We start from the raw sequence: 25,929 nt of genomic DNA, 5'->3' as shown, positions 1-25,929 counted from the left end.
TCGTGGCGCAGTGGTGAGAGTTTCCGGCTGCCACTACAGCGGTCTGGGTTCGAATCCCTCCCAGGGCTGAAATAATTTCAGTATCGCTGCGCTGCGGGTTGTTACTCCAACTCTCGTGGGCGGGGAGTTGGACGTGTGTGTGCGTGTAAGGTCACGGCATTACCCATAGTGCTCCATACAGGGTATATGGCCAACCGTAGCGTCCCCCGGTGTTGTGTGTATTTGACACAAGGACCCGGCGGCGGCGGCCACCCCACGGACGGGGTCCTGGTAATCACCCTCTGCGTAGATTCAATCTATATGATAATGGGGTCCCCGTGTAGCGCCACCCGCCGTATGGCACGAACTGGCCCACTTGGGTTGGAAGACGCATGTCCTACCCCCAATCGTACATCTTGAAATCCATTGTCTTTGGTTTGGGTTGATTCTAGTTTGGTTTAATTGTTACTTGTTTATATGTTTACTTGTTTATTAATAAAAAAATTATTTATTCATTAATTTATTCATTTGAATTTATGGTGAGACGTCTGGGATGAAAAGAGTGATATGATATTGTTAATGATTGTTTGTTTATCTCCCTCCCCCTCTCTCATCTCTCCCTCCTTCCTTTCTCTCTCGCTCCCTCCCTCCCTCCCTCCCTCCCTCCGTTCTTTGGTATGCATTTATCGTAATTGTAGCTTCTATGGATTTTCTTTAGTGTGTTTCCTAACTAATTTACGTCGTATGGAATCGATTCCTCCAAGTATGGTTGACTTCTAGGCCCCAGACATGGACCAAATTGCAATTCACTTCATTACCGGATGTGGTAATGAACTGGAGCGGGATGGAACCAAGGACCCTGAGGGGATCAGCTGGGTGCACGGTATTCCACTCCCACGCACACATACACCTAGGCCACCCCCTTCCAGGTCCCCCTAGTTCCCCCCCCCAGGTCCCCCCCAGGTCCCCCCAGGCCAGGGTGAGGAGCGCCGGTATGGAGGTGCCAGTACCGTAGATGGCAATGGCAATAATAATAATTATTATTATTATTAATTAATTAATTAGACAAATGAATAAATCTATATACCAAAAATTTTACCCCCTCCCTGTCCCTCATGCAGAAAATGAGAAGACACGGATAAATCCCTCCGGGATATAAACAAGATAGAAAAAATATATAGATAAAATGGAACTGCGGCCGGACTAAAAGGCATGGCACCCTACCACAAACTCTCCCACCCCCGACCCACCACGCAGGAGGGGAAGGGAGGGAGGGAGGGAGGGAAGAAAGAGCAGGGAGGGAAGTGCAGGATGGCAAAAGAGGCGGGGAAGGGGGAGGGGGAGAGGGGGGGATAAGAGAATTTTGCAGTTGCTCGGACTGATCATCTCTTCTCGGAATTTCACTTCATGGTCGTCCTCCGTGAGTGTCATGAGCCCTCATCCTCCTCAACCTCCTCCTCGTCGTCCTCCTCCTCCTCTTCCTCCTCCTCCTCCTCTTCCTCCTTTTCCCCTTTTTCCACCTCATCCTCATCCTTCTCCTCTTCCTCCTTCTCCTCCTCCTCTTTCTCTTCCTCCTCTTCCTCCTTTTCCTCCTCCTCTTCTTCCTTCTTGTCTTCCTCATTTCCCTCTTCGTCCTCTTCGCCTTCTCCTCATTCTCCTTCATCTCCTTCAACTCCTCTTCCTCCTTATCCGCTTTATATTCATTCCCGTGCTCCCTGTCCTTCGCCTCCTGTTCTTCCTTCTTTTCCTCTTCCTCCTCCTCCTCCCCCGATCCCTTCTTCCTGCTTCTTTTCCCCCAACCCTCCTCTTCCTCCTCCGTCATCCAGGAACATCCACACCACCGGTATATTTCTCTCTATTTATCCCTCTCTCTCTCTCTCTCTCTCTCTCTCTCTCTCTCTCTCTCTCTCTCTCTCTCTCTCTCTCTCTCTCTCTCTCTCTCTCTCTCTCTCTCTCTCTCTCTCTCTCTCTCTCTCTCTCTCTCTCTCTCTCTCTCTCTCTCTCTCTCTCTCTCTCTCTCTCTCTCTCTCTCTCTCTCTCTCTCTCTCTCTCTCTCTCTCTCTCTCTCTCTCTCTCTCTCTCTCTCCTTTTTTTTTCTCCCCCCACTCCCCCGATCTGCGCCCTGGGAGGTGACCCTAATCCCTCCTGCCCCCCCCCCCATTTTTCGATTTAATTTTCGGGAAAAAAAATCGTGACGTTACTGAAGAGGGCCAACCTTCTCGTTGTCTTTCCTATGTTATACAGCAACAGTTTGGTCTCCCAGTGCCTTGTTGCGTCACGCGTGTTAACCCAGGGGCATTCATGAACTGAAGACATTCGCCGGGTCTTTGAGAGAGAGAGAGAGAGAGAGAGAGAGAGAGAGAGAGAGAGAGAGAGAGAGGGGGGGGGAGGGGGAGAGAGGGAAGAGGTGAGAGGGGGATGGATAGACATAGAACGAGACCTTCGTGGAACAATGCGCTAGAAAGGGACAGATGTCGCTTTAACGACGCGTGTGCGTCCAGGTCGGTAACGCAACACAAATAGATTTAATTCAGCAGATAATTGAGATTGGCTGTTGACATTCACATACGTCCACCGGGGTGGTGCATGCACGAATACAACCACCTCCCCCTCTTCCCCTCCTCTTTCCCCCTTCTTCCCCTCTCATGTCCCCCATCCCCTTCCCCCCCTATCCCTTCCCCCTCTCCCGTTCCTCTCCTCCTCTCCCCCTCCCCATCCCCTCTCCTCCCCTCCCCCTCCCCCCCCTCTCCTCCCCTTCCCCATCCCCTCTCCTCCCCTTCCCCCTCCTCCTCTCCCCTCTTCCTTTCCCTCATCTCCCCCTCCCCCTCCTCTTCCCCCTCCCCTTCCTCCTTTCCCTCATCTCCCTCTCTCCTCCCTTCCTCCTCTCCTCTCTTCCTCTCTCTCAACTCTCTCATCTCCTTCTCCCTCAACTCTCTCATCTCCCTCTCCCCCTCTCCCTCTCCCATTCCGCTCTCCTCCTCCCCTCCCCCTCTCCCCCTCCCTCTTTTGACCTTGGGTCCACCTTGACCCCGGGGGAGGGGCCACCGCTGCCGCTGCCGCCGCCGGCGGCGGTTCCCATGTCGTTGTCATCATCATCCTCATCCGACGGGGCGAAGTGCCGCTGCCGCCTCCGCCGCTGCGCGCCTGTCGGGTTCATTCATCGCTTTTTATAGTCATTATTGTATTCCATTTCCTCACTCACTCCCCTCCCTCCCTTCCTCCCTTCCTCCCTCCTCTCCTCCGTCCTCTCCTCCTTCACCTCTTCCTCCCACTTCTCCTTTTCTTTCTTCTCCTCTCCCTCCTCCATTTTCTTTTCCTCCTCTTCCTCCCCTTTTCCTCCTCTTCCTCTTCTCCCTGCTCTTCCTCCTCCTTCCCCTTTTCCTCCTCCTTTCCCCCTTCCCTCTTCTCTTCCTCTTCCTCCTCCTCCCAGTCTTCCCCCTCCCCTCTTCTGGTGACAGTTGTAGGGACCGTTCCTACACACATGGAGTCGGGGGGGGGCAGTGGTTCGAATCTCTCCCCCCCCCCCCCGCAGGCACTCGCGTGAGCGTCGACTTCGCCAATCGAGATCGTTCGAAGAGGAGGAGCGCCCTAATTCTCTGCCTGCGCAGATTATTGTCGCAGAGAAGCGTTTGTGTGCGCGCACGCACACACGATCCAACACGCCTACTAGCACGCACACATCTCATCCGGGAGGGTAATAATTGTCGATCACGAGTCTAACTCTTGATCCAAGGCTAGATGGCTGTGCGCAAGAAAACATGAATTTACTGAATATATATATATATATATATATATGTATATATATATATATATATATGTATATGTATATATATATATACATATATATATATATATATATATATATATATATATATATATATATATGTATATGTATATATATATATACATATATATATATATATATATATACACATACATATGAAATGGACGGGAAAAGGAAAGACTAGAGTCGGATTGAGACTCCAGGCTTTCCACTTCCCACACATTTCAACTTGTCAGAATCTCTCAGCGCGCGCACGCGGCGCGTGTGTGTGTGTGTGTGTGTAATTTTTGCAGTGATTTGGGGAGGGGGACATAAGATTGTGTGGTGAAGCATTGTGGCGGAAATCATTATTGCCTATTGTTGATATTATTATCATAATTATAATTATTATTGTTAATCATTGTTATTGGTTATTAATATCGTTATTATTGCTCGCTGTTATTGTTTTTACCCGTTATGTTATTTTGTTTTCATTACTACCAATGCTCTTTTTACCATTACGTATACGCTTTACATAGTGTTTTGTTAGACTATGGTGAAGAAAGGTGTTCGAGCGATGGGTGCAGAGGGGGGAGAGGGGGAAAGGGGGGTGCTTGTAATAGCAGTATTAGTGTAGATGGATTGCAAGTGGTAACGATGGTGGCAGGAGGGCATTATGTCCGGGGGAGGGGGGGGAGGGGGGGAGGGAGAGGAGTGGGGTGGGGGGGGAATTGTAGGGATGGGGGATGGGAAAAGGTAGTACAATAATTTGAGGTCTTCCATCATGAAAAGTGATGCTAAATGATAAGAAATGATAGAAATTGAGGTTTAATGCCCATACTTGTAATGAATAATGGTTATAGTAACAAAACATGGTGATGATAGAAATAGCATGGAAATAATTAATATAGGAACGGGTGATGTTGACCGCGACAATGCTAATAATGCTAATATCAGACAGCAATAACATAAAGTAGCAGTAGTGAAACGATAATAGTAACAATAGTAACGGCAACAATGACAAGTGATAGCAGTGCAGGAAGTACCTCGGGTCTCCGCTAGGACGTCCTTGCAGCTGGGTGCCTTGCCTCGGCCACGTCACCGTCACCGTCGTCGCCGCCGCCGCGCTTGAGCTCTTCTTTCTCTGCTGCGGATGCGGACGCCGCGTCTCCAGGAGGCTCGAGACGAAGGAAATAATTGATACAGAGTCCGCTGCTGCTGCTGCTGCCACCTCTGAGTTCGAGAATACTTCGGAAACGATGTGTGTGTGTGTGTGTGTGTGTGTGTGTGTGTGTGTGTGTGTGTGTGTGTGTGTGTGTGTGTGTGTGTGTGTGTGTGTGAGAGAGAGAGAGAGAGAGAGAGAGAGCACTAGCACATGATAGGAAAGGTGCAAGAAAGTCCAGAGAGGGTGGAAGTGGGTAAAAGGGGTGATGCTAATGGATGTGAGGTTGTCAAAGATGGAGATAAAGTGTCGTGGTTGTTCAGTGTTGTATTGTTGAAAGAAAAGGTGTTGTAGAAACTACAATTAATGAGTCTCCCTCCCTCTCTCTCTCCGTCTCCTTCCCCCTCCCTCCCTTCCCCCCTCTCTCTCCCTTTCCCCCACTCTCTCCCTTTCCCCCTCTCTCTCCCTTTCCCCCTCTCTCTCCCTTTCCCCCTCTCTCTCCCTTTCCCCCCTCTCTCTCCCTTTCCCCCCTCTATCTCTTCCCCCCCCCTCTCTCTCTCTCTCTCTCTCTCTCTCTCTCTCTCTCTCTCTCTCTCTCTCTCTCTCTCTCTCTCTCTCTCTCTCTCTCTCTCTCTCTCTCTCTCTCTCTCTCTCTCTCTCTCTCTCTCTCTCTCTCTCTCTCTCTGCAGTCTCTCCAGATGGATCAGATGGTCCTTACGAAGATCCTGGTAGCCATCGAGCTGGGGATGGTGGTGGAGATGGTGGAGGAGAAGACAGTTCACTTCAGTTCGCTTCAGTTCGCCTTTAATCTCGACCTTTCGCCGTTAGGGGATTCCACTTACGTCCGCTTCCACTCCACCTCACACTCCACCTCACACTCCACCTCACACTTCACCTCGCACTCCACCTCATACTCCACCTCGCACTCCACCACACACACCACTTCAAACTCTACCTCAAACTCCCCATCGCACTCCACCATACACTCCACCTCGCACTCCATCTCTCACACCACCTCAAACTCCATCTCTCACACCACCTCAAACTCTACCTCACACTCCCCCTCGTGATGCTGAAAAAGTTTCAGCATTGCTGCACTATGAGCCGGCACCCCAACTCTGGTGGGTACGGAGGTGTGTGTGTTTATGTGCGTGTGTGTGTGTGTGTGTGTGTGTGTGTGTATATTCACTTGGTCTTTCACTTGGTCTTTGGATCACGTGTTGGACTCGTGATCGACAGCTATTTCCCTCCTGGAAGAGAGCTCAGAGCTCGTAGGTCCGATCTATGGGTAATGCTATGACCTTGCACACACACACACACACACCCAACTCCCCGCCCACGAGAGTCAGAGTAACGACCCGAGGCACAGCGATACCGAAATAATTTCGGCCCTAGGCAGGATTCGAACTGGCTACTGGGAGCACTTCTACTTCCCAGTTCAGCGCTCTACCAACTGTGCCACCGAGTGTGTGTGTGTGTGTGTGTGTGTGTGTGTGTGTGTGTGTGTGTGTGTGTGAAAGAGAGAGAGAGAAAACAGAGCATTACCCATAGATCGGGCCATATATGATCTCTGAGCTCTCATCCGGGAGGGTACTAGCTGTCTATCACGAGTCCAGCACATGACCAGCGCGCCCCCTCCTACAGAATCCACAGGCACGAGAATGTCTAGAGACCCGAGCCAGCCAGCCATCCTTTACGACCGAATCCCTCTACGTGAAAAAAAAATCCCAAAGCCCCTCATATTGCCCACTCTAAATCTTGAAAACCACCACTCTGCCCCTCTTCCCCCTCTCCCCCTCCCCCTCCCCCCTCTCCCCAATCTCCCCTCTCCCCACCTTCTCCCTCCCTCACCTTCCACGCCCTCCACCTCTGTAGGCCTAAGATGCGCCTTTGAGCGTTGTCTCGCGAACCTGCTTTGATGCGGTGTGATGTGACGTAGACATGGCGATGTGGAGACGTGATAAGGCAGACGGGAATGTGATGTGGCAGGCAGGGATGTGATGGTTCGCAATGTGACGTAGGCATAGCTGTGATATGGTACCCGGTGTGATGTTGCAAGTGGAGATGTGATGTGTGGCACAAAGGGGCTTTGTGATGAAGAAGACGAAAGACGCCTTTGTGTCACTGACGTCACGCTTGTGAAGTTAATCTTGAGGAAGTTGTCACCCGGGCCGGCGCCGTCCGCGGAGGGAGGAGGGGGGGGAAGGTTATGCAAGGGGGTAGCCCCGGTCTGTCAGAAAGGACTCGAACCTGCGACCATCAGCGTGTGATCAGAGTCCATAAGCCCTAGATGCGTGGTATACTTTATTTATTTTGTTTATTTTTTCTCGTATCTTCCTGGTCTCGGATTCGAATCCCGCACTCCTCTCCGAATCCCAGCAGTGACTGTTTGTAACCTGTCCCCAAACAGCCCCCAAAGCGCATAAGAAAGTAAAGGTGACGGCTTCGGCCGCAGCTTCTCAGCGCCTCCTGGCGTAGAATCCTCACCTATTCAGCAACGGACTGGAATTTAGTCACCACCAGGAACATAGATCAACTCGCCAGCCCATGCCAAGATTGCCGAAAATGTTGAGATCTCCAGGAATGCTTATGAGTTACTGTCGATTCTGAGTCTATCCGTGCTCGATCCTTCCCCCCAGAACCCCGCCCCGTGATTTTACTCGAGTTGCCGCTGACGTGGGCTGGAAGGCGTGGGCGGGCAGCGAGGATTTACGATGCAACGAGTGCACTCTTCAAAAGAACGGCTTCGGAGCTGATGTCGCATTAGAGAGCACTAAAAGGGGGGAGGGTAAGGGGTAAGGACAGCTTGGGCTTCCATGGAGCCGGATGTGTTTTACTGCTCAGTGGTCACTATACATACATACATACATGTATACCTACATAGATATATGTGTGTGTTTGTGTGTGCGTGAGTGAGAGAGGGAGAATGAGTTAGATATATTTTATTACCATTGTTATGTTATTGCTACCTATTAATGATAACGCAAGTTAATAGGAACTGGATTAAAGGATGAAGTGAGGGAAGGGGGTATTATATGAGAGTTAATCGAAGTAACTAAGATGGATAGCTCTATTCAATCTCCGGACGGCCTCCTCTCCCCCTCCTCCTCCCACCCACCCACCCACCCACCCACCCACCCACCCCCTCCCAGCTGGCGTCTGGCGAAGGTCAGCATGAAGTATGCAAAGTGACCACCGGACGGTGGCGGATCCAGGAGGGTGGCTGAGGGGGCTGAACCCCCCCCCCCAATTTGTTCTTTCATTACCTCATTGCAGAGGCCGAGAAACCTGCCTCCTGTGGAACGGTACATGGTAAAAAGCAGTAATACAGTGGCAGCATTTTTTCCCAGCATTTAATAAAATCAATGAGAATAATTGGAAGGATATTAAACACATTATTGAGGGTGAATCTTTAAAATTCCAAGATTAAGTATTACTTTTGCCCAATATTTTGAAAGAAATTAGATCTAGTGAGAACATATCCTCCAATTTATATTTACAAAGTTCAGGTTAGCCCCCCCCCCCCAAAGCGTCGTCTATATTTACAAATTTCAGGTTGGCTCCCTTTATTTTATTTTATTTATTTATTTATTTCATTTTATTTTATTTATTTTTATTTATTCCTGGATCCGCCACTACTACCGGACATGGTGGATTCTCATTGCCCAGAGGAAGAACAGATGTCTAGGTCTCGCAAATCGGGAGAGCCTCTGCTTGCTACCGGGTTTCCGTTCAATTTAATGCCAAACGGTTGTATTCAGATGAGACAGAGAGAGAGAGAGAGAGAGAGAGAGAGAGAGAGAGAGAGAGAGAGAGAGAGAGAGAGAGAGAGAGAGAGAGAGAGAGAGAGAGAGAGAGACACCCATGTGCCTTGAAGCGTTGAGAGACCAACTTACTCTGTTGAAGCCCAATGGTGACTTTTGTGGTTTTATTATTGCGAGTAAGAAGCAGTGGATTTTATTAGAAAGTTTGAGAATTTGACAGATGCCATCGTTGGTCGAAGGCCCTACGGTCTCCCAGCGCCTTCGGGTACAGATAGTTTCGGACAAAATTTTTATGACGTATCCGTGACGCCATCCTTGTCATCCTTACCCAGAGGAAATGACGTCACAGGAAGCCATACCTCGTCGCCATCGGGCTCTGAGAGGTCGATGTACTCACGTGGAGGTTCATCTGAGCTGAATAAAATCAGCTGGCGCCAGCCAGGATGAAGTGTCTAAAGCCCGTCGTCTTATCCCCAGGGGGCTCCTCTCAAACTAATAGAATCGTATGACGTAAGCTAGAATGAAATAATTTAAGTCCGTCACGGAAGGGAAAGTGTTAAAACAACCGACCAAACATGCGAACTTATACAATGATACTAGTAATTAGAAATTAGTAATAATAATTGATTATAATTAATTTTGATAGTGACGCTGATAGTAATGACAGTTTCGCAGAGATCACTGCCGGTTCAAGATTTTAATTTTCCTTCCCTGAGGTTTTTGGTAAGGTTAGTATAAGATGGGTGGTACCAACTATTGCCTGGGATTGTCAAAATACCGCCACGCTGACGGCGAGACACGTTGAACCTGGCGTAATGTGGACATAACAACAACCTTACCGTCGCCCTCGAAGTATGGGATATCCCGTCTTTGGCTAGAATGTTGTCGGGTCGTGTGGTGAGGTACGCACACAGAGGGTGTGAAGGGGTTGAGCGGGGTCTAGGGTTAGCTGTTGAAGGGAGGAACTGTGACCAATCACCGGGAAGGGGCCTCATCCTGCGGGCCAGCTGCGGCCCAGCTGCGGCCCAGCTGCGGCCGGCCAGGCTGTCGAGCTTCGGCTCCCGAGAGCGCCTGCCAGGTGTCTGTCACCGAGCAGCGCACCGGAGGGACGGTGTGGCGTCCGCAATTTCGGACCATCCCCCTCCCCCCCTTTTTTTTTTCTTTTTTTCTTCATTCTCTCTCTCTCTCTCTCTCTCTCTCTCTCTCTCTCTCTCTCTCTCTCTCTCTCTCTCTCTCTCTCTCTCTCTCTCTCTCTCTCTCTCTCTCTCTCTCTCTCTCTCTCTCTCTATCCCTCTTTATCTCCCCTCTATCTCCCTCTCTCTCCCTTCCCCATCTCTCCCCCTCCCCATCTCTCTCCCTCCCCATCTCTCTCCCTCCCCATCTCTCTCCTCCCCATCTCTCTCCCTCCCCATCTCTCTCCCCATCTCTCTCCCTCCTCCCATCTCTCTCCCTCCTCCCATCTCTCTCCCTCCCTCCCCTCTCTCCCTCCCCATCTCTCTCCCTCCTCCCATCTCTCTCCTCCCATCTCTCTCCCTCCCTCCCCTCTCTTTCTCCTCTCTATCTCTCACAAAGACATGGTGATTGTCTTCAATTCAGGAAGCCCGTGTTACTTGGCTACCCCACCCCTACCCCATGCGAGGAGCCTTACCAGGAGGATCGTCCTCGCAGGGGATCGTAAACTTTCCCTGCCAACAGAAATAAAGAACTTTTTCACGGGCGATTTCTCCCTGAAGATGGGGACAGCAATGGGGAGTTTGCCTGCAAATTCCTCGTTTTACCCCCACAGCGTTATGGGGGGGAGGTGGGGGGAAGTCGGGGCGGGGGTGTTTCTTCTCTGACGTTCCTGGCCTTCCATGGTTCGATTACGAACGGACATAGCAACTTGTTTATTCTTTGTCCCTGATCAGAGTCCTTGTCCAACTAGGTGCAAAACCGATTAAATGAGCGTAATAAAATCGACCGGCGACAGTCGGGTTGAAGGAAAAGTTCCACCCGGTGCGGAAGGGGGTTAGTAGAGATGGGGTCTACTCTCTTTGGCGCCAGGGGAGTGCCACGCCACGAAGGTGAATGAATGAGTCTGGCGCCAGCTGGAGTAAATGGAAAAGTGCCACGGAAAGGGGGGGGGGCGGGCGGGGCTAATATGGAAACGGATATTTTGTCCAGATTTCTCAGCTTTTCTTTTGTATCCGTGTGTGTATGTGCCTTTGTGTGTGTATGTGTGTATGTATGCGTGTGTGTCTATGTGTCTGTGTGTATATTTACTTAATTTACCCAGTTGTATCCTACGGGAAGGGGAGCTACGCTCGTGTGTGTGTGTGTGCGCGCGAGCATGTCTATGTGTGTGTGTTTATGTGTCTGTGTCTGTCTCTGTGTGTGCTTTTGACTTGTTTATTCAAAGCCTGCACGGAATGCACTCGTCTAGGATTCCTTTTGTTCACAATGTTGCCATTATGTTCAAAAGTCCGGGTCATGAGGGTGGATGACGCGTGTTCATGCCTTCGTAGATTTTTAAGCATTTTACATGATGCATATGCACGTTCACATAGTTTGGTGCTTTTACACGTGTATACGTGCGTACACGTGTATACGTGCGTACATGTGTATACGTGTGCGTGGTTCCATGTAGACTCGAGGACCATACTAGTCATGTAGAATGATCACCTTAGTGCACCCTTCCCAAGAACGGTCTTCTACGTTCTCTTTGCAACAGGCGAGTGATAGAAATAGAAGAAAATAATAAAATAGTTGCCACCAGTCCTGATTCCTGTCCCCTGCGAGGAACCCCGAGCTATAAACTGATCTGTGCGTGGGAGAGCACGCACAGGCACACACACGTGGCTGCTTGCAACGCACAAACCCACGTGTACACACACACACACACACACACACACACACACACACACACACACACACACACACACACACACACACACACACACACACACACACACACACACACACACACACACGTGCGCCATATATGAGTTCTGAGTTCTCATCCGAGAGGGTAATAGCTGTCAATCACGAGACCTACATGTGATCCAGGACCATGATGAATCACATGCACTTATGCGCGAGCACGCACACACACACACACACACACACACACGCACACGCACACACAATGTATTTTTTGAGGTATTTACCTTGTTTTATGCGGACTCTCTGAATCCTGAGTTACATCATGATTCATGCAGGCTCCAGGCAATTGCAGCATAACCTATGCTCGGTTTACAGCATATATTTTCTGTGTGCGTGCTCGTGCGCCTCAGATCACCGAGTGTGAAGTGAGTTGGTTGGTCCCGAGGCGGAGATAGCTCTGCAGATCCCCAGCGAGATGTTTCCGTTCTCGAGGTCGACATCCCCTTCCCTTACCCTTCCCCACCCCTTCCCCTTCCCCTCTCCTTCCCCTTACCCTTTCCTTCCCCTTCCCCTCTCCTTCACCTTCCCCTCTCCTTCCCCTTCCCCACCCCTTCCCCTTCCCCTCTCCTTCCCCTTACCCTTTCCTTCTCTTTTTCTTCCCCTTTCCTTCCCTTTCCTTTTCCTTCCCTTTCCTTCCCTTTCCTTTTCCTTCCTTTTCCTTTTCCTTCCCTTTCCCGTTCATTCCCATTCCCTTTCCTTCCCTTTCCATTTCCTTCCCTTCACCTTTCCTTCCCTTCCCTTCCCATTCCCCTCCCCTTCACCTTTCCTTCCCTTCCCCTTTTCCTCCCTTCTCTTCCCCTTTCCCTCCCTTCTCTTCCCTTTTCCCTCCCTTCTCTTCCCCTTTCCCTCCCTTCTCTTCCCTTTTCCCTCCCTTCTCCTTTCCTTCCCTCCCTTCTCCTTTCCTTCCCTTTCCTTTCCTTCCCTTTCCTTTTTTATTCCCTTCCCTTACCCTTGCCTTTCCTTCCCCTTTCCTTTCCCATACCGTTCAATCACGTCCTCCTTCCTTTCCCTAGTCCCTTCTCCCCCCCTTCCCCAGTCCCTTTCCCTCACCTCCCTTCTCCCTCCCTCCCTCTGCCTTCCCTAGTCCCTTCCCCCCTACCCTCCCTTCCCTCCCTTTCCTCCCTTCCCTTCCTTTCCTCCCTTCCCTTCCCTTCCCTTCCTCTCTCCTGCCTTCCCCCTTCACCCACCTCAGCCGCCATGTGCAAACGCTCAGATTCTTCGGCGTGCGATCCCCCACTGTTGAATTCTCCCGTTGGCGCGCCCATTCGGACGGAAACCTGCCACTTCCGAACCGGTTCTGTGGCTGCATTGGACATCCATTTCCGTCCCTGGCTGTCGCCTCGCGATTTTATTCACTTAGGGGAGACCTTGTGGTTCTTTAATCTCCCCTAACCCCCTTCACCCCAATGTTTCACTTGTTAAATGGTTACCTTTCTCATTATTATTATTATTATTATTATTATTATTATTACTACTATTATATATATTTGGGGGGGCTCCTCCCTTCCTACCTCTCCCCCCCACCCACCCACTGATCTCAATAGAATAGCCTGGCGGAAGACAGAGTGAGACAGGTTGCCAAAGGTGTAGTGAGGAGTTACACCAGGAGGCGCTGAGTAGTTGTGGCCTAAACAGCCGCCTATGCTCTGTTATGCTTTCTTGGACAGTTGGGGGCAGATAATTAAGTCCGTATTGAGAACAGGAAAGAAGTGCGGGATTCGAACCCACAAGTAAGCGATTGCGAGACCAAAGGGCTGTGGTTCATTTGGAATTTATGTTCAGAATTGTCCCCAGTACCACCCCAGACTGAATTGAGTCTTATCAGACTTCTAAATCGACAGATTCGAAACCCATTCCCGACCGTTACAGGTTTCGCTAAACGTTACGGGTTTCGCCAGCCGTTACAGATTCCGCCAATCGTTACAGGTTCCGCCAACCGTTACAGGTTCCGCCAACTGTTACAGGCTTCGTCAACTGTTACAGGTTTCGGCAGCCATTATAAACGTTACATGTTCCTATAACCTTTACGTGTTCCACTAGCCGTTACAGGTTTTACAAACTGTTACATATTCCTCCAACCGTTACACGTTTCACATCGTTACACACTCCCTTTAACTGTGCCCAATCTCTCCTCCCCTTACTCGACCGTCTAGAACTCGGTAGATCTAACTGTCTAACCGTCTCTCTTTCTCCTCCTCGCCCTCAGACCGGCACAAGCAGCGAGGATGACCTGCACCCGTGTCACATTTCGATCGAGGAACGCCTCCAAAGGTCCTCCTCCATCTGGCTCCTGAAGGACCTCCAGCGAACGGGCGCCGTGCACCTGCTCAAGGACCAGGAGGAAGGGGTAAGTGTCCAGACCCACACGGAGCGAGGGAGTGAGGTCAGCCTTGACTTGACCGACCTCTTCAATACGGTGGCCTCTGTTTTTGTTGTCGATTTTATCGTTTTATCCATTGCATCAGTTCTGTTGAATTGTTTTCAATTTGTTGTTCCCACTTGTTTATTTATTTATTTATATATTTTTTTTAATCATTTTTCCTTATGTCCGCTTTTATTGAGGTGAGAGATGAACTCAGGACTAAAGGAAGATCTCAAGGGATCAGGCAACCCCCCCCCCCCCGCACACCCACACCCACCGTCCATTTCTGTCCAAAACTTCGCCCCCGCCCCTCACCCCCGGGCCTTTTCTCAATGTAATAGAGCTGTATGGCGCTAACCAGATTCAGATCATCAGTATTTACCAACCCTTTGTATCTTAAGGTTAAAATTGAAATGAACTACCTCACAGGCTTAACTGCATTCAGTTAACCATATATTGCAATGGTCCAAACTCGCCATATATTTATTGGTTAAGTTAACGAGGTTGACCCAGATGTGTCACAGTGAGGTTAACCATAGGTTAAATTGACCTTAGTTAAGATGTGGGTTTGATATTAATTTGGTTTAAATAACGAAACCCAGTGTTAAGTTGATATCCCAAGACCAGAGCGGGGTTAACCACGTTCATGGCAAACCTAAACCAATCGATGGCTGACGTCATAACTCTCTCCGGGTATGATTCTTAGAGGGGGTTTATAGGGTCCAACTGTTCGTCGAACGCGGTTCGACAGACACGTGTTTAAAGTGATGTGTGAACGCGTGAACGGGGTATTTGGTTGTCGAACACGTTGTTCGACAACCAAATACCCCGTTCGCACATCACTTTAAACACGTGTCTGTCGAACCGCGTTCGACGAACAGTTAGACCCTATAAACCCCTTATTAATCTGACAAAATCTTTGAAGGCGTTTAGACAGAACAAAGTCATTGAAGGTGGCCCTCGATCTCCAACAATGGTCAAATCACTCAGTTTTGCCCCATTTTACTCCAACGAGGGGAGAGGACTGAGTATCTAGTCGATCTGTCGGGAGTGGTTGCTCCATCTCCTCTTCCTCCTCCTCCTCTTCCTCCTCCACCAATTCCTCCACCTCCACCAATTCCTGCTCCTCTTACTCCTCCTCCTCCTCCAACTCCACCACATCCTCCTCCTCCATGTCCTCCTCCTCCAACTCCTCCATGTCCTCCTCCTCCAACTCCTCCATGTCCTCCTCCTCCAACTCCTCCATGTCCTCCTCCTCCTCCAACTCCTCCACGTCCTCCTCCTCCTCCTCCAACTCCTCCATATCCTCCTCCCCCTCCAACTCCTCCTCCCCCTCCAACTCCTCCTCCCCCTCCAACTCCTCCACATCCTCATCGTATTTCTTCTCCTCATCCTCCTCCTTCTCTACTGCCTCCACCACCTCCTCTTCCAACTGCTTCACATCCTCATCCTCCTTCTCCTCATCCTCCTTCTACTTCTCCATATCCTCATCTTCCACCTCCTCCAACTCCTCCGACCTCGACTCCTCCATTTCTCCAACCCCCCCCCCCCTTCCTTCGTCTTCTCCTCGCCCTCCAGTCGAGTTGAGACTTGATTGGGACATTACGAGCTCGTTAAGGGCTTCTTTAGTACCCGAGGACGGGCGGGACAGGCACTGGAGGGTTGAGAGAGAGAGAGAGAGGGGGAAGGAGGGAGGTGGGAGGGGGGAGTGTATAGGAAGAAAGGGAGGGATGTAGAGAAAGGGGAAGGGAGAGGGAGGGAAGGAGGGAGGAGCGAGCGAAAGGGGAGAGGGAGTTAGGGGCTGCTTTTTGTCCCTGATGGTATGGACAAGACGTCAGGAGCTCTGAGACTTGGCGGGACTCTATTGTGACGTGACGAATGGTGGGAGTAGTTTTGGCGGAGTGGCTAGCGTCCTCGCCCCGCGTTCTCGTCCCGCGTCCTCGCCCTGCGTCCGCGCCCCGAATCCTCGCGTTTGAAGGCTCGAGTCCTTCGCCGCTGGAGGCGAACTCTCGAGAGGACTCGATCCGACCTCCCCGCGCCTTGGTTGCCCCGTGTGTTTCCCTCGGGAGGGTGTCGTGAGTGATACATAACCTGGCAGAGGAAGCCAATTGTGTCTCAAACTAGGTTAGGTATCGGTTTATAAGAACGGTGGTGATTAAGCATTATAGACCTTGTTCAGGGTGACACAAGTGAAGGAAGGAGGGCGAAGGGCGGGGGATAGAGGGTTGGACTGGCCCTTCACTCCGTCGCTAACCAGAACGAAATGCATAAATTGTGCAATCGCTTTAGCTTAGCCCATTGGTCCCCGTGATGCGCTTCGGCAGTTTTTTTTTTTTTTTTTTTTTTTTTTTTTTTTTTTTTTTTTTTTTTTTTTTTTTTTTTTTTTTTTTTTTTTTTTTTTTTGGCGCCGGACGAATTTATCCAAACCTAGAGAGGAGGGGGAGGGAAAGGGGGGAGTAGGAGGGAAGTAGAAGGGGAAGAGGGTGGGTAGAAAAGGAGGGGGAAGAGGAGAGGAGGAGGAGGTTGAGAGAGAGGAGGAGGAGGGGAGGAAGAGTAAGGGAGGAGGAGGGTGGGGGAAGGAGGAGGAGGAGGGTGGGAGAAAGAAAAGGGGGAGGAGGAGTGAGGAGTCTCCGGACATGAACGGGTTCAGGGCTTGGTTGGAGGTCGGGTTAGCGTGGAAGGCCTGCGCCTTGGACCGGATTAAGTGGTGCGCATAAGCGGATGCGGGTTAGGGTTTGGCGAGGGGAGGGACGTGGAGCTGGGTGTCATAGTAGACCCAGGGCGGTGGTGGGCAACCTGTGGCTCTTTGGGCCCACTTGTGCGGCTCAAGAAACCTCTTACAAAATAATCATATTCCATCAAAACGAAGACGTCATATACCATACATTTGTAAAACGTTCCAGGCTAAATTATTATATGTAGAAGTGTCTTATCTAATCGTTTTTTTTTCGACTCCATTATTATTATTATTTTTTTTTTCTTCTTCTTCTTCGAACCTTAATAGAAATCGCTCTTCCAGCTATGAGGGTTGCCAACCATTGCCCCAGGGTATAGGCTATCTAATGCCAGGCTTAAGACAGATAGTGCCAGGATGAAGACATCCAGTGCCAGGTTTAAGCCAGACACTGCCAGGTTCAAGCCGTACAGTGCCGGTCTTAAGACACAGTGCCAGGCTTTAGCCGTATAGTGCCAGTTTTAAACCGTACAGTGCCAGGGTCAAGGCGTACAGTGCTGGGATTCAGTCAGACAGTGCCAGTCTTAAGTCAGGCAGTGCCTGGCTTAAGCCGTATAGTGCCAATCTTAAGCAATGCAGTGCCAGGCTCAAGACGAAGTGCCGGGCTTAAGCCGTACAGTGCCAGTCTTAATCCATACAATGCCAGGCTTAACACTGGCAGTGCCGGTCTTAAGGCAGTGCTAGACTCAAGACAGACAGTGCCAGGCTTAAGCCAGACAGTGACACGGGCAATGCCAGTCTTAAGCCAGACAGTGCTAGGCTTAAGTCGTATAGTGCCAGGCTCAAGACGAATATTACCGGGCTTAAGCCGTACAGTGCCAGACTGAAGTCGTACCGTGCCAGGCTCAAGACGTACAGTGCTGGGCTTAAGCCATACAGTGCCAGGCTTAAGACTGACATTGTCAGTCTTAAGCCAGACATTGTCAGGCTACCCGCACACTGCCAGGCTTAACGCCTATAGCACAATGATACATTTTTATGTATTGTTTTATAGCGAAAGGAGAGCGATTTCATACTGCTGAGAGGGAACCCCCTTTCTTCCCTTCCCCTCCCTTCCCTTCCTTATTTTCCCTTACCTTCCCTGTCCTTCCCTTCCCTTTCTTGTCCTCTTCCCTTTCTTTTCCTTCCCTTCCCATCCATGCCATTCCCTTTCCTTCCCTTCCCTTCCCTTCCCTGTCCTTCCCATCCCATCCATGCCCTTCCCTTCCCTTCCCTTTCCTTGCCCTGCTGTTGTGGACGGCCTTGAAGTTGTGGTGGTCTGGTAGGGAGTGCGTTCCTGTCTTGTGACGAGGCTGGTCGGGTCAAATTCTCCGACTTGTGGATTTTCGCTTGACAAGTGTATCCTCTAACCTCCTTACTTCCCTCGCTCCCCCTTTCTCTCCCTCCCTCCCTTTGTCCGCCCCTCCCTCCCTCTTTCCCTCCCTTTCTCTCCATCCCTACCTCCTCCCCTCCGTTCCTTCCTCCCTCCTCTATCTCTCCCTTCCTCCCAACGCTCTTCCCTCTTTCCATCCCTCCCTCCCTCACTTCCTCCACATTCTCTCTCTCTCTCTCTCTCTTTACCCCTCTATCGCTCTCTACGCCTCTATCTCTCTCTACCCCTCTATCTCTACCTCTCCTCTCTCTCTGTCTCTCTCTTTCTCTCTACCCCCCCCTCTCTCTCTCTCTCTCTCTCTCTCTCTCTCTCTCTCTCTCTCTCTCTCTCTCTCTCTCTCTCTCTCTATCCCCCCTTTCTCCCCCCCCCCCGAGTCCCATCTTATCCAAGATGATGACAGCGTGGCAGGCACACACCTTTCTCAAGAACAGTCGTCTCTTTTTCTGTTTCCTCTATTTTCTTTGCTTTTTCTGTTTGGTTTTCTTCTCCTGAGGTGTGTCTTCCCGTTTCTCACTCCCCCTTTTTTCTGTCGTACCTCTCCTCTGTCATTCCTCTCTCCGTCACCGACCCTCCTCTCGTCATTTTACCCTCACGCTGCTAATTAATTGTTGAGTAAAAAACATTTCTTGCGAAGACAAGAAAGGCTGACTGCTGTAATAGGTTCCCCATATTTTCCTTTTTTTCTTCCTCTGTTCTCTCTCCTACCGTCTTCCGTCGTCGTCTTTTTCTTCTTACTCCCCCTCCTCCTCCTCTACTCCTTCCTCTTTTTTCTTCTTCCTTTTTTTTTATCTTCCTCTTTTCTCTACTTCCTTCTTCCGTCGTCTTTTCCTCTTCTTTTTCTTCTTCCTCCCCTCCTCCTCCTCCTTTCCTCCTCCCCTCCTCCTCCTCCTTTCCTCCTCCCCTCTTCCTCTTTTCTCTCCGTCTTCCGTCGTCTTCTTCTTTTCCTCTTCTTTTTCTTCCCTCCTCTTTTCCTCATACCCTCCTCCTCCCCTTCCTCCCCCCCCTTCCTCCTCCTCCTCCCCTCCTCCTCCTCCTCCCCTCCTCCTCCTCCTCCTCCTCCTCCCCCTCTTCCTAAGGGTGTTTATAGCCCATCAGTTAGTGGGACTGATGACTGACGAAGAGGCAGACGTAAATAAATGAAGGGGGATGGGGGGTTGGGGGGGAAGCACCTTTGTGCCAATCAGTGCCAGAGAGCGGGGGGAGGGGTGCCAGGGGGGGGGTGCCCGGTGGGTGACAGACGAGGAAAAATTACAGAATGACTGAGCAGGACTCTTTAACAACCACCAACTCCCCCTCCCCTCTCCTCCCCTCCCTCGTGATATCATGTACATCCGCCTAGTTTGTTCGCTGACGTCACTGGGAGTTGTGGTGGGCCGGTGGGTGAATGGCTGCTCTCTGACTGGCCACCTGAGGGTTGAAGGTTCGAGTCCTTGCCAATGGAGCAAGGAATGTTTCTGGGATTCGCTTGGTCCATTATAATTATAATAATATTATTATTATTATTATTATTATTAATATTATTAATATTATTATTATTATTATTATTATTATTATTATTATTATTATTATTATTATATTATTATTATTATTATATTATTATTAATATTATCATTATTAATATTATTATTATTATTAATATTTTTTCGAATTAACTTTTCATTTTATTTTATATTCGTTTATGTTTATTTATTTTAATTTGATTCTATTTCTTCTTCGTTTATTATTACTATTTTTTCTATTACTTATGTGGGTAGAAGTAGTTTGAGTGAAATATGGTTCGGGAACTTTAAAGTCTAAACACAGAATTGACACACGAGGGAGTGCCCTCGTAACAGAGATACCCATCGGCCTCGATTCTGACCTCCGGAACAAAGGGAAAGGAGAGGTCACTCGTATACGTCACTCATATACGTCACTGATATACGTCACTCGCATACGTCACTCGCTTACGTCATTCATATACGTCACTTGTGTACGTCACTGATATGCGCCACTTATATATGGCAATCATGTCACTCGTAACGTCACATGTATACGTCACTTATATACGTCACTTTCCTCCCCCTACAGACGTTTATCGTGAGGGGCAGCAGTAAGACGAGCACGTGGGCCATCAGCGTGAGGTTGCCGCAGGACAAGGGGCCCCACATCGAGCATTACCTCATCGAGACTCACCCCACCGCCGCCGCCGCCGGAGTCGCCTCCGCCTCCTCCTCCCCGAGCAACACGACCAACAACAACAACAACACCGCCTGCCTCAGCAGCAGCAGCAGCAACAACAACAACCATAACAACAATAACAACACCAACTGCAGCTCGTCCTCCAGTGGGTCCGGGTCATCCTCGGGGACTCCGGCCATCCAGTTCTCCCTCGAGGCCTCGGAGAACCGCTTCAATGAGCTCACGAGTCTCATCGCTTACTATTCACAACGATGGTAAGGAAGAAAAAAAAAAGTCATTTTCCAAAGTTCGACGACTGTTTTTGCAGTTGGTTCATTTTCTTGTTCATAGATGGCGTCTCAGTCGCCGTTTTAACCAAATTTGTTTTTTACCATATAAAGAGGTAACCGAATCAAAGTACAAAACACACACACGGGAAATATATTATATATATATATATATATATATATATATATGTATATATATACACATATACATACATACGTATGACCACAAAGCACACTGCAAGAATGTCAGTGAATGTTGGAATACGGCTGTACGTCTTAGTTGGAGATCTGTGAAACAAGTGGCACTGACACTGGCGTCAAGGATGGCGATGGATGGTGTTGTGTCATTATTTTATAAGATTGCATGCAGATTACCGTTTTGAAAATAATGCATAGTTTGGGAGACAAGTTCTTCGGTGCTTTTTATATTTAAGTGATATATTGCAGCACAGATTATAATTAATATTTTTATTAATAGTAGTAGTTGTTGTAGTAGCACTGTCGTCTTAATGATTTTTTCTGCTATTTGACCACATTTCCAACATTTTGTAACATAAATTTCGTCAGTCTAGACCCTTTTGTAATTGAACACGCTTGACCAGCGCCGAGGAACTCTTCTCCCGAACCTGCACGCCCATCTTCTGGCGCACGCCCACACGTGCATAATGTCCTTCCTGTGTGTTTCAGCGACGAGCTTCCGGTGCAGTTGCGGTTGCCGCGCGTCGTCCGTGAGGCCAAGTCCCGCCACGACCTCGCCTCCCTCGCCTACCTGGGACAAGGTGAGTGATTCGGTCGCCCGTCATGAGCGCTCTCTGGGACCGCACACCCTCGCCCCTCCAGTGGTGCAGCATGAGGCATCGGTTCAAGGGAGGGTTTAGACCGTGTGATGTATATATACAGTATATACTGCAATTTTTCATTCAAGTTGTGCCTTGTTATTTGTGTACGTACACGCGTGCACACACATGTACACACACATTCATTCACACTATATATATGAGCTCTGAGCTCTCATTCGGAAGGGTAATAACTGTCGATCATGAGTCCAACATGTGATTCAAGGTACTGATAAATCCCCCTCTCTTGCACACACACACTAGGTTAGTGACAAGTGTGGACACTTGTTGACTGCATGTTGGTAATTAGTTCGAACACACAAGAACACAATGATTGAGACTGCAAGAGACCATAAGGCGTACACTAGGTAGTTCCATGTCCATTAACACCTGTCATCCCCATCCATAAAGTTGTTTAACCGTTTCTTAAAACAACCAATAGATTAAGCGCTCACTGCATGGTTATTCAGTCCAATTCATTCGTTGACCACTCTACTGGTTAACAGGCTCTTGCCTATTTAATTCTTAAATTTAAAAGTGTCCAATTTAAATCCATTACTGCGAGTCCTGCCCTATTGTCTTAATATGATTACCTTGTTTGCGTCACCCTTGCCAAAGCCTTTGATCCACTTGAACATTTGTTGGTCACATGTAGAATAAAACCAGCCAATTTTGCCCCCCCCCCCCCCGGGTAGGAGGGTGTGTGTGGGGGGTCTAGTATGTATTTCACTGTTGACGTTCTTCGTCTGGTGTCTTTTTGCAGAGTTCTGGGGCTCTTACATGGCCAGCCCCAGCAGCAGCGCGTCGCCGACGACGCCTGCGGACCCGCCCACCTGCCTGTCCCCGGCGAGCGCCGCCCTCACGCCGACGGCGGCGGAGCGGCCCAACAACCTGAACTTCAGCAGCTTCGGGAAGGGCGCCCTCAGCCGCGACAATTCCGCCACCAATTTGTCCCAATTCCTGTCGTCGCCGGCAGCGACCGGCATCGGCGGGGCGACCAAGTTCTCCGGCTCGACGGCGTCGCTGGTGAGCTGCAGCAGCGGGGTCTCCAGACTGACGGCGTCCAGCCCGATGGGCGAGGAGACCAAGTACCACCCGGCGCGCCCGGCGCCCGCACCGCCCCTGCCGCACACAGCCACCACCCCAGTCGACAGGTCCTCGCTCGTCCTCAACCTCGATGGTTCGTTAGAGAAATCCGGGTTCTCCTCCTTCAGAAGCCAGCCCACGACGCCGATCACCCCGTTGCGTCCGACGCCCCCACCCCGGACGAGCCCACCCAACACACAGCAGAAGCAGCAGCACAAGCCGCCGCCCCCGACGAGGACTTCGCGTCCGCCGTCCTTTTCCTCGGACCCGACTGCGGGGACCCCCGTGACGATTCTCTCGCCGACGGTCGCCACCGCCTCCACGGAGCTCCTCTCGCCGTCGTGCGAAGTGATCCGGTCGGGGCCGACGCCTCCGCCGAGGTGGGCGCGCTCCAATATCACCGTCACCACAACGTTGACGCTCAACGTCAACCAGGTCGCCGCCCTCCCGGTGCAGATCAACGACTCCGGGACACCACAGTCTTCCGGGGTCCAGCTCCAGATCGCGCAGCTCGAGATCCCGGTGGAGAACCGGACGAGTAGTGTTGGGAGCAGCAGGAGCAGCGGCAGTGCCGGCAGTGGAGGAGGAGGTAGTAGCGGTGGTGGAGGAGGAGGAGGAGGATGCCCAGCATCTGGGCCTCGAGAGGGCCTTCAGCTTCACATCACACAGCACATCGCGCCCAAGAGCGGAGGTGTGCTGGCCACTCATAGCACACCCTGCACTCCGCTCACACCTTCGTCAGATGGCGCGGACCTCCCCCCTGCCATGACGAGGTCCCGGCTCCGCGCGGGACCCCGCGACAAGCGGCGACACTCGAACCACTACCACGAGGCCAACATCATCGACTCCCCCGTCTCGTACCACCGAAGTTCTCTCGCGGACAAGATCAGCGACTACGAGGACGTGTGGTCGAGCCCTCCGAGGGACCTGCACACGCCCTCGCATGAGTCAGCCCGCACACCCACCGCCGACCGTAGCCACATGACCTCCTTCAAGCCCCGCTGCGAGTTCTCCAAGTCCCTGGGGGACCTGACGGAGATTTCCCTCGGGAGTAAGGCCAACGTGTTCTCCTTCGACCCCGATCAGCAGCAGCAGTTCGCGGAAGAGTCGATCTACGACAACCATCACTTCAACGGCGTGGACGACCCCAACAACAGGATGTCCTCGAGTCCCTTCTATGCCGAGCCCGCGGACGCCCTCCGCGAGGCCCAGCAGCAGCAACAGAACCCGAAGGCGGCCGGGATCAAGAAGGCCTCGAGCAAGCTGTGCCGGAAGGTCGCCAACCGGCTTTCCGACTCGAATATCGAGTGGCACAAGAGGACGAGCCGTGCCCTCATGGATAAGATCGAGTCGAGCGAAGAGGTATCCAACTTGGCGTCCTCGAGTGCCGAGAATCTCGTCAGTAGTAAGAGGCTCGAGTCGGAGAAGAACGAGGCTAATGTGAACGGGAGCAGCCGGGGAGGAGGCAACGGCGGCGACGCGGGAGCCCGGCGCCACTCGAGAGCGGGACGCGGCAAGCCCGTGGCACCCCCGCGTGTGGGGGGACCAGAGAGGGACAGCCTGCGAGACTCGATGGTAACGGCGGGGCCTTCACCCCCGCTGCCGTGGAAGCTGGATTCCTCTTGGCGCTACCACGGAGGCCCCGATGACTCCGACTCCGACATAGAGGGCTTCTACGACGCTCACCGCGAAGGCCGCTTTCCGCTGGACGGCGGCGGCTTGAGCGGTGGCGTCCCCAGCGGCGGGGGTAGCAGCTCGGGCGGGGGTGAGAACGAGAGCATCACTACGCCGGGGCGCCGCACAGTCCAGGACCTCATCACGGAGCGGCTACCCAACTTATCGATGCCGGACGCTCAGTCGCTAGCGCCATCCTGCGCTACGAGGGTCTCCGAGTATGACAACGTGGGAGAGATGATGCTCGAGTTGGTGGCCCGCGAGGAGCGGCGGCTCGATGCCTCGCCCATCCGAGAGGCCCGGGGAGGCAAGAGGGACGTCGCCGGGGTCCCGGGGGTGACCAAGAAGGAGACCCAAGCCAGCAAGACTCAACAGAGTCACTACTACCCTTCTACAGTCAGTGACTCGGGGACAGAGTTCTCTGAACCGTGGGACTCGAAGCCCTGGATGTCGCTCCTTCGTCAGGCGGGTAGCGAGTCTGTAGGAGTTGGAGTTGGAGTTGGAGGAGGAGTGGGAGGTGGGGACCGCCCCAGCACGAACGGGCGTAGCATCACGCCCGGGCCACCCACGGCCGTTCTGGGCGAAGGGGTACACCTGCCCGAAGACTCTGAGGTGGATGAGGCAGGAACACCCTTCCCCCATACAGACACAGAGTCGCTCGTTCAGGGACTCGCCGACTCGGAGGTCGTCAGCGACGACGACGATGACGACCAGGACGTCGACGAGGACGCCAGTGTCACCAACCTCGTGGCTAACATGCCGCAGCCGTGCGCCGCAGCTGCGGTCGGTGCCTCTTCCCACCTCGACTCTCACCTGCGGCACCGCATCAGTAAGTCGACTTTCCCTATGGGGGACACGGGTAGATCATGTCAACATGAAGATTAATTGTCCATATCTCTCATATACAGTAATGCCTTCCATATCCAAACTGCCATAACCCATACCATCATTATTACACGGTTTATGCATACTTTCTCTTCTTCAGAATTGAGTATTTAGCTCTGGGAGCTGGGGACGGGATTGTTTTACCTTGCGTATCTGAACACCATTTGTCTCGATGAGTTTGGATAAGGGAGGGCTTAGTGCAATAAATCCAACTCGTTCCCTCATTCTTCAATTGACGACGTCCCTCTTACAGTGTCCCCGCAACGCCTGGCTCGACAACACCGCCAGGATGCCGAGAGCGGAGGTGCCATTCGCAAGTACGCCATCGATCTCGGAAGTGACCAGAGTACGACCTTCAGTCAGGCCGTGTCCAACTTCATCACCTGCACCAAGGAGAGCCCTGAACGAGACCCCCACCGGGTAGTCCAGAACATCCGGCAGTTTATGTCCGGAATGAAGAACTATTTGGTGACTTCCGGGGAGAAGGAGTTCGAAGCTACAGTCAAGAAAGAGAGAAGCAATGTAGGTACTCTCTTTGTTGTTCTTCTTCCCCTTTTTTATCTTTTGTTTCTTTATATTCATTTCCTCCTTATCTTCTTTTTTAAAACTCGTTGATTTTGTGTGAGCCATCTCTTTTGTGGGTCTGCACCACATCTGATGCTAGTTTACACATTTTCCCTGGATGCTGTTGCTGATTTCCTGAAGGCCATGGATCTTTTGCAGGAGAGTACAGAGGCAACGGAATGACTGATTGATATAATAATGTTACTTGTCACTTTGCATGATGTTTCTCCCAGGCTTGTGAGCTGTTGTCTCTCCTGCAAGAGACCTGGGCCAAAGGATTGATTTATGCCATTTTTCTAGCTCAGGTTGAAATTACTTGCTGCCAATACAGGTATTGATTTTTTTTTTTTTTTTTTTAAATCATAATTCATTCTTCACA

General features: G+C 51.1%; 1 protein-coding gene across 11 annotated transcripts in view; it reads left to right on the top strand.

The window, feature by feature from the left end:
- spri (Src homology 2 domain-containing protein sprint) overlaps nucleotides 1-25,929 on the top strand; it is a 120,508-nt gene that overhangs the window by 87,064 nt on the left and 7,515 nt on the right. For all 11 annotated transcript variants that reach the window (XM_076174037.1, XM_076174036.1, XM_076174038.1 and 8 more), the window contains 5 exons: nucleotides 13,797-13,937; nucleotides 20,129-20,493; nucleotides 21,193-21,284; nucleotides 22,105-24,930; nucleotides 25,240-25,508. In XM_076174037.1, coding sequence (XP_076030152.1) covers nucleotides 13,797-13,937; nucleotides 20,129-20,493; nucleotides 21,193-21,284; nucleotides 22,105-24,930; nucleotides 25,240-25,508 — 3,693 coding nt within the window. The remainder of the gene's footprint in view (nucleotides 1-13,796; nucleotides 13,938-20,128; nucleotides 20,494-21,192; nucleotides 21,285-22,104; nucleotides 24,931-25,239; nucleotides 25,509-25,929) is intronic.

Source organism: Oratosquilla oratoria, chromosome 35, assembly GCF_046742065.1.
Source record: "Oratosquilla oratoria isolate Oo_2021 chromosome 35, ASM4674206v1, whole genome shotgun sequence".
NCBI classification, from domain to species: Eukaryota; Metazoa; Arthropoda; class Malacostraca; order Stomatopoda; family Squillidae; genus Oratosquilla; species Oratosquilla oratoria.
This window is presented reverse-complemented; position numbering and strand designations above follow the sequence as displayed.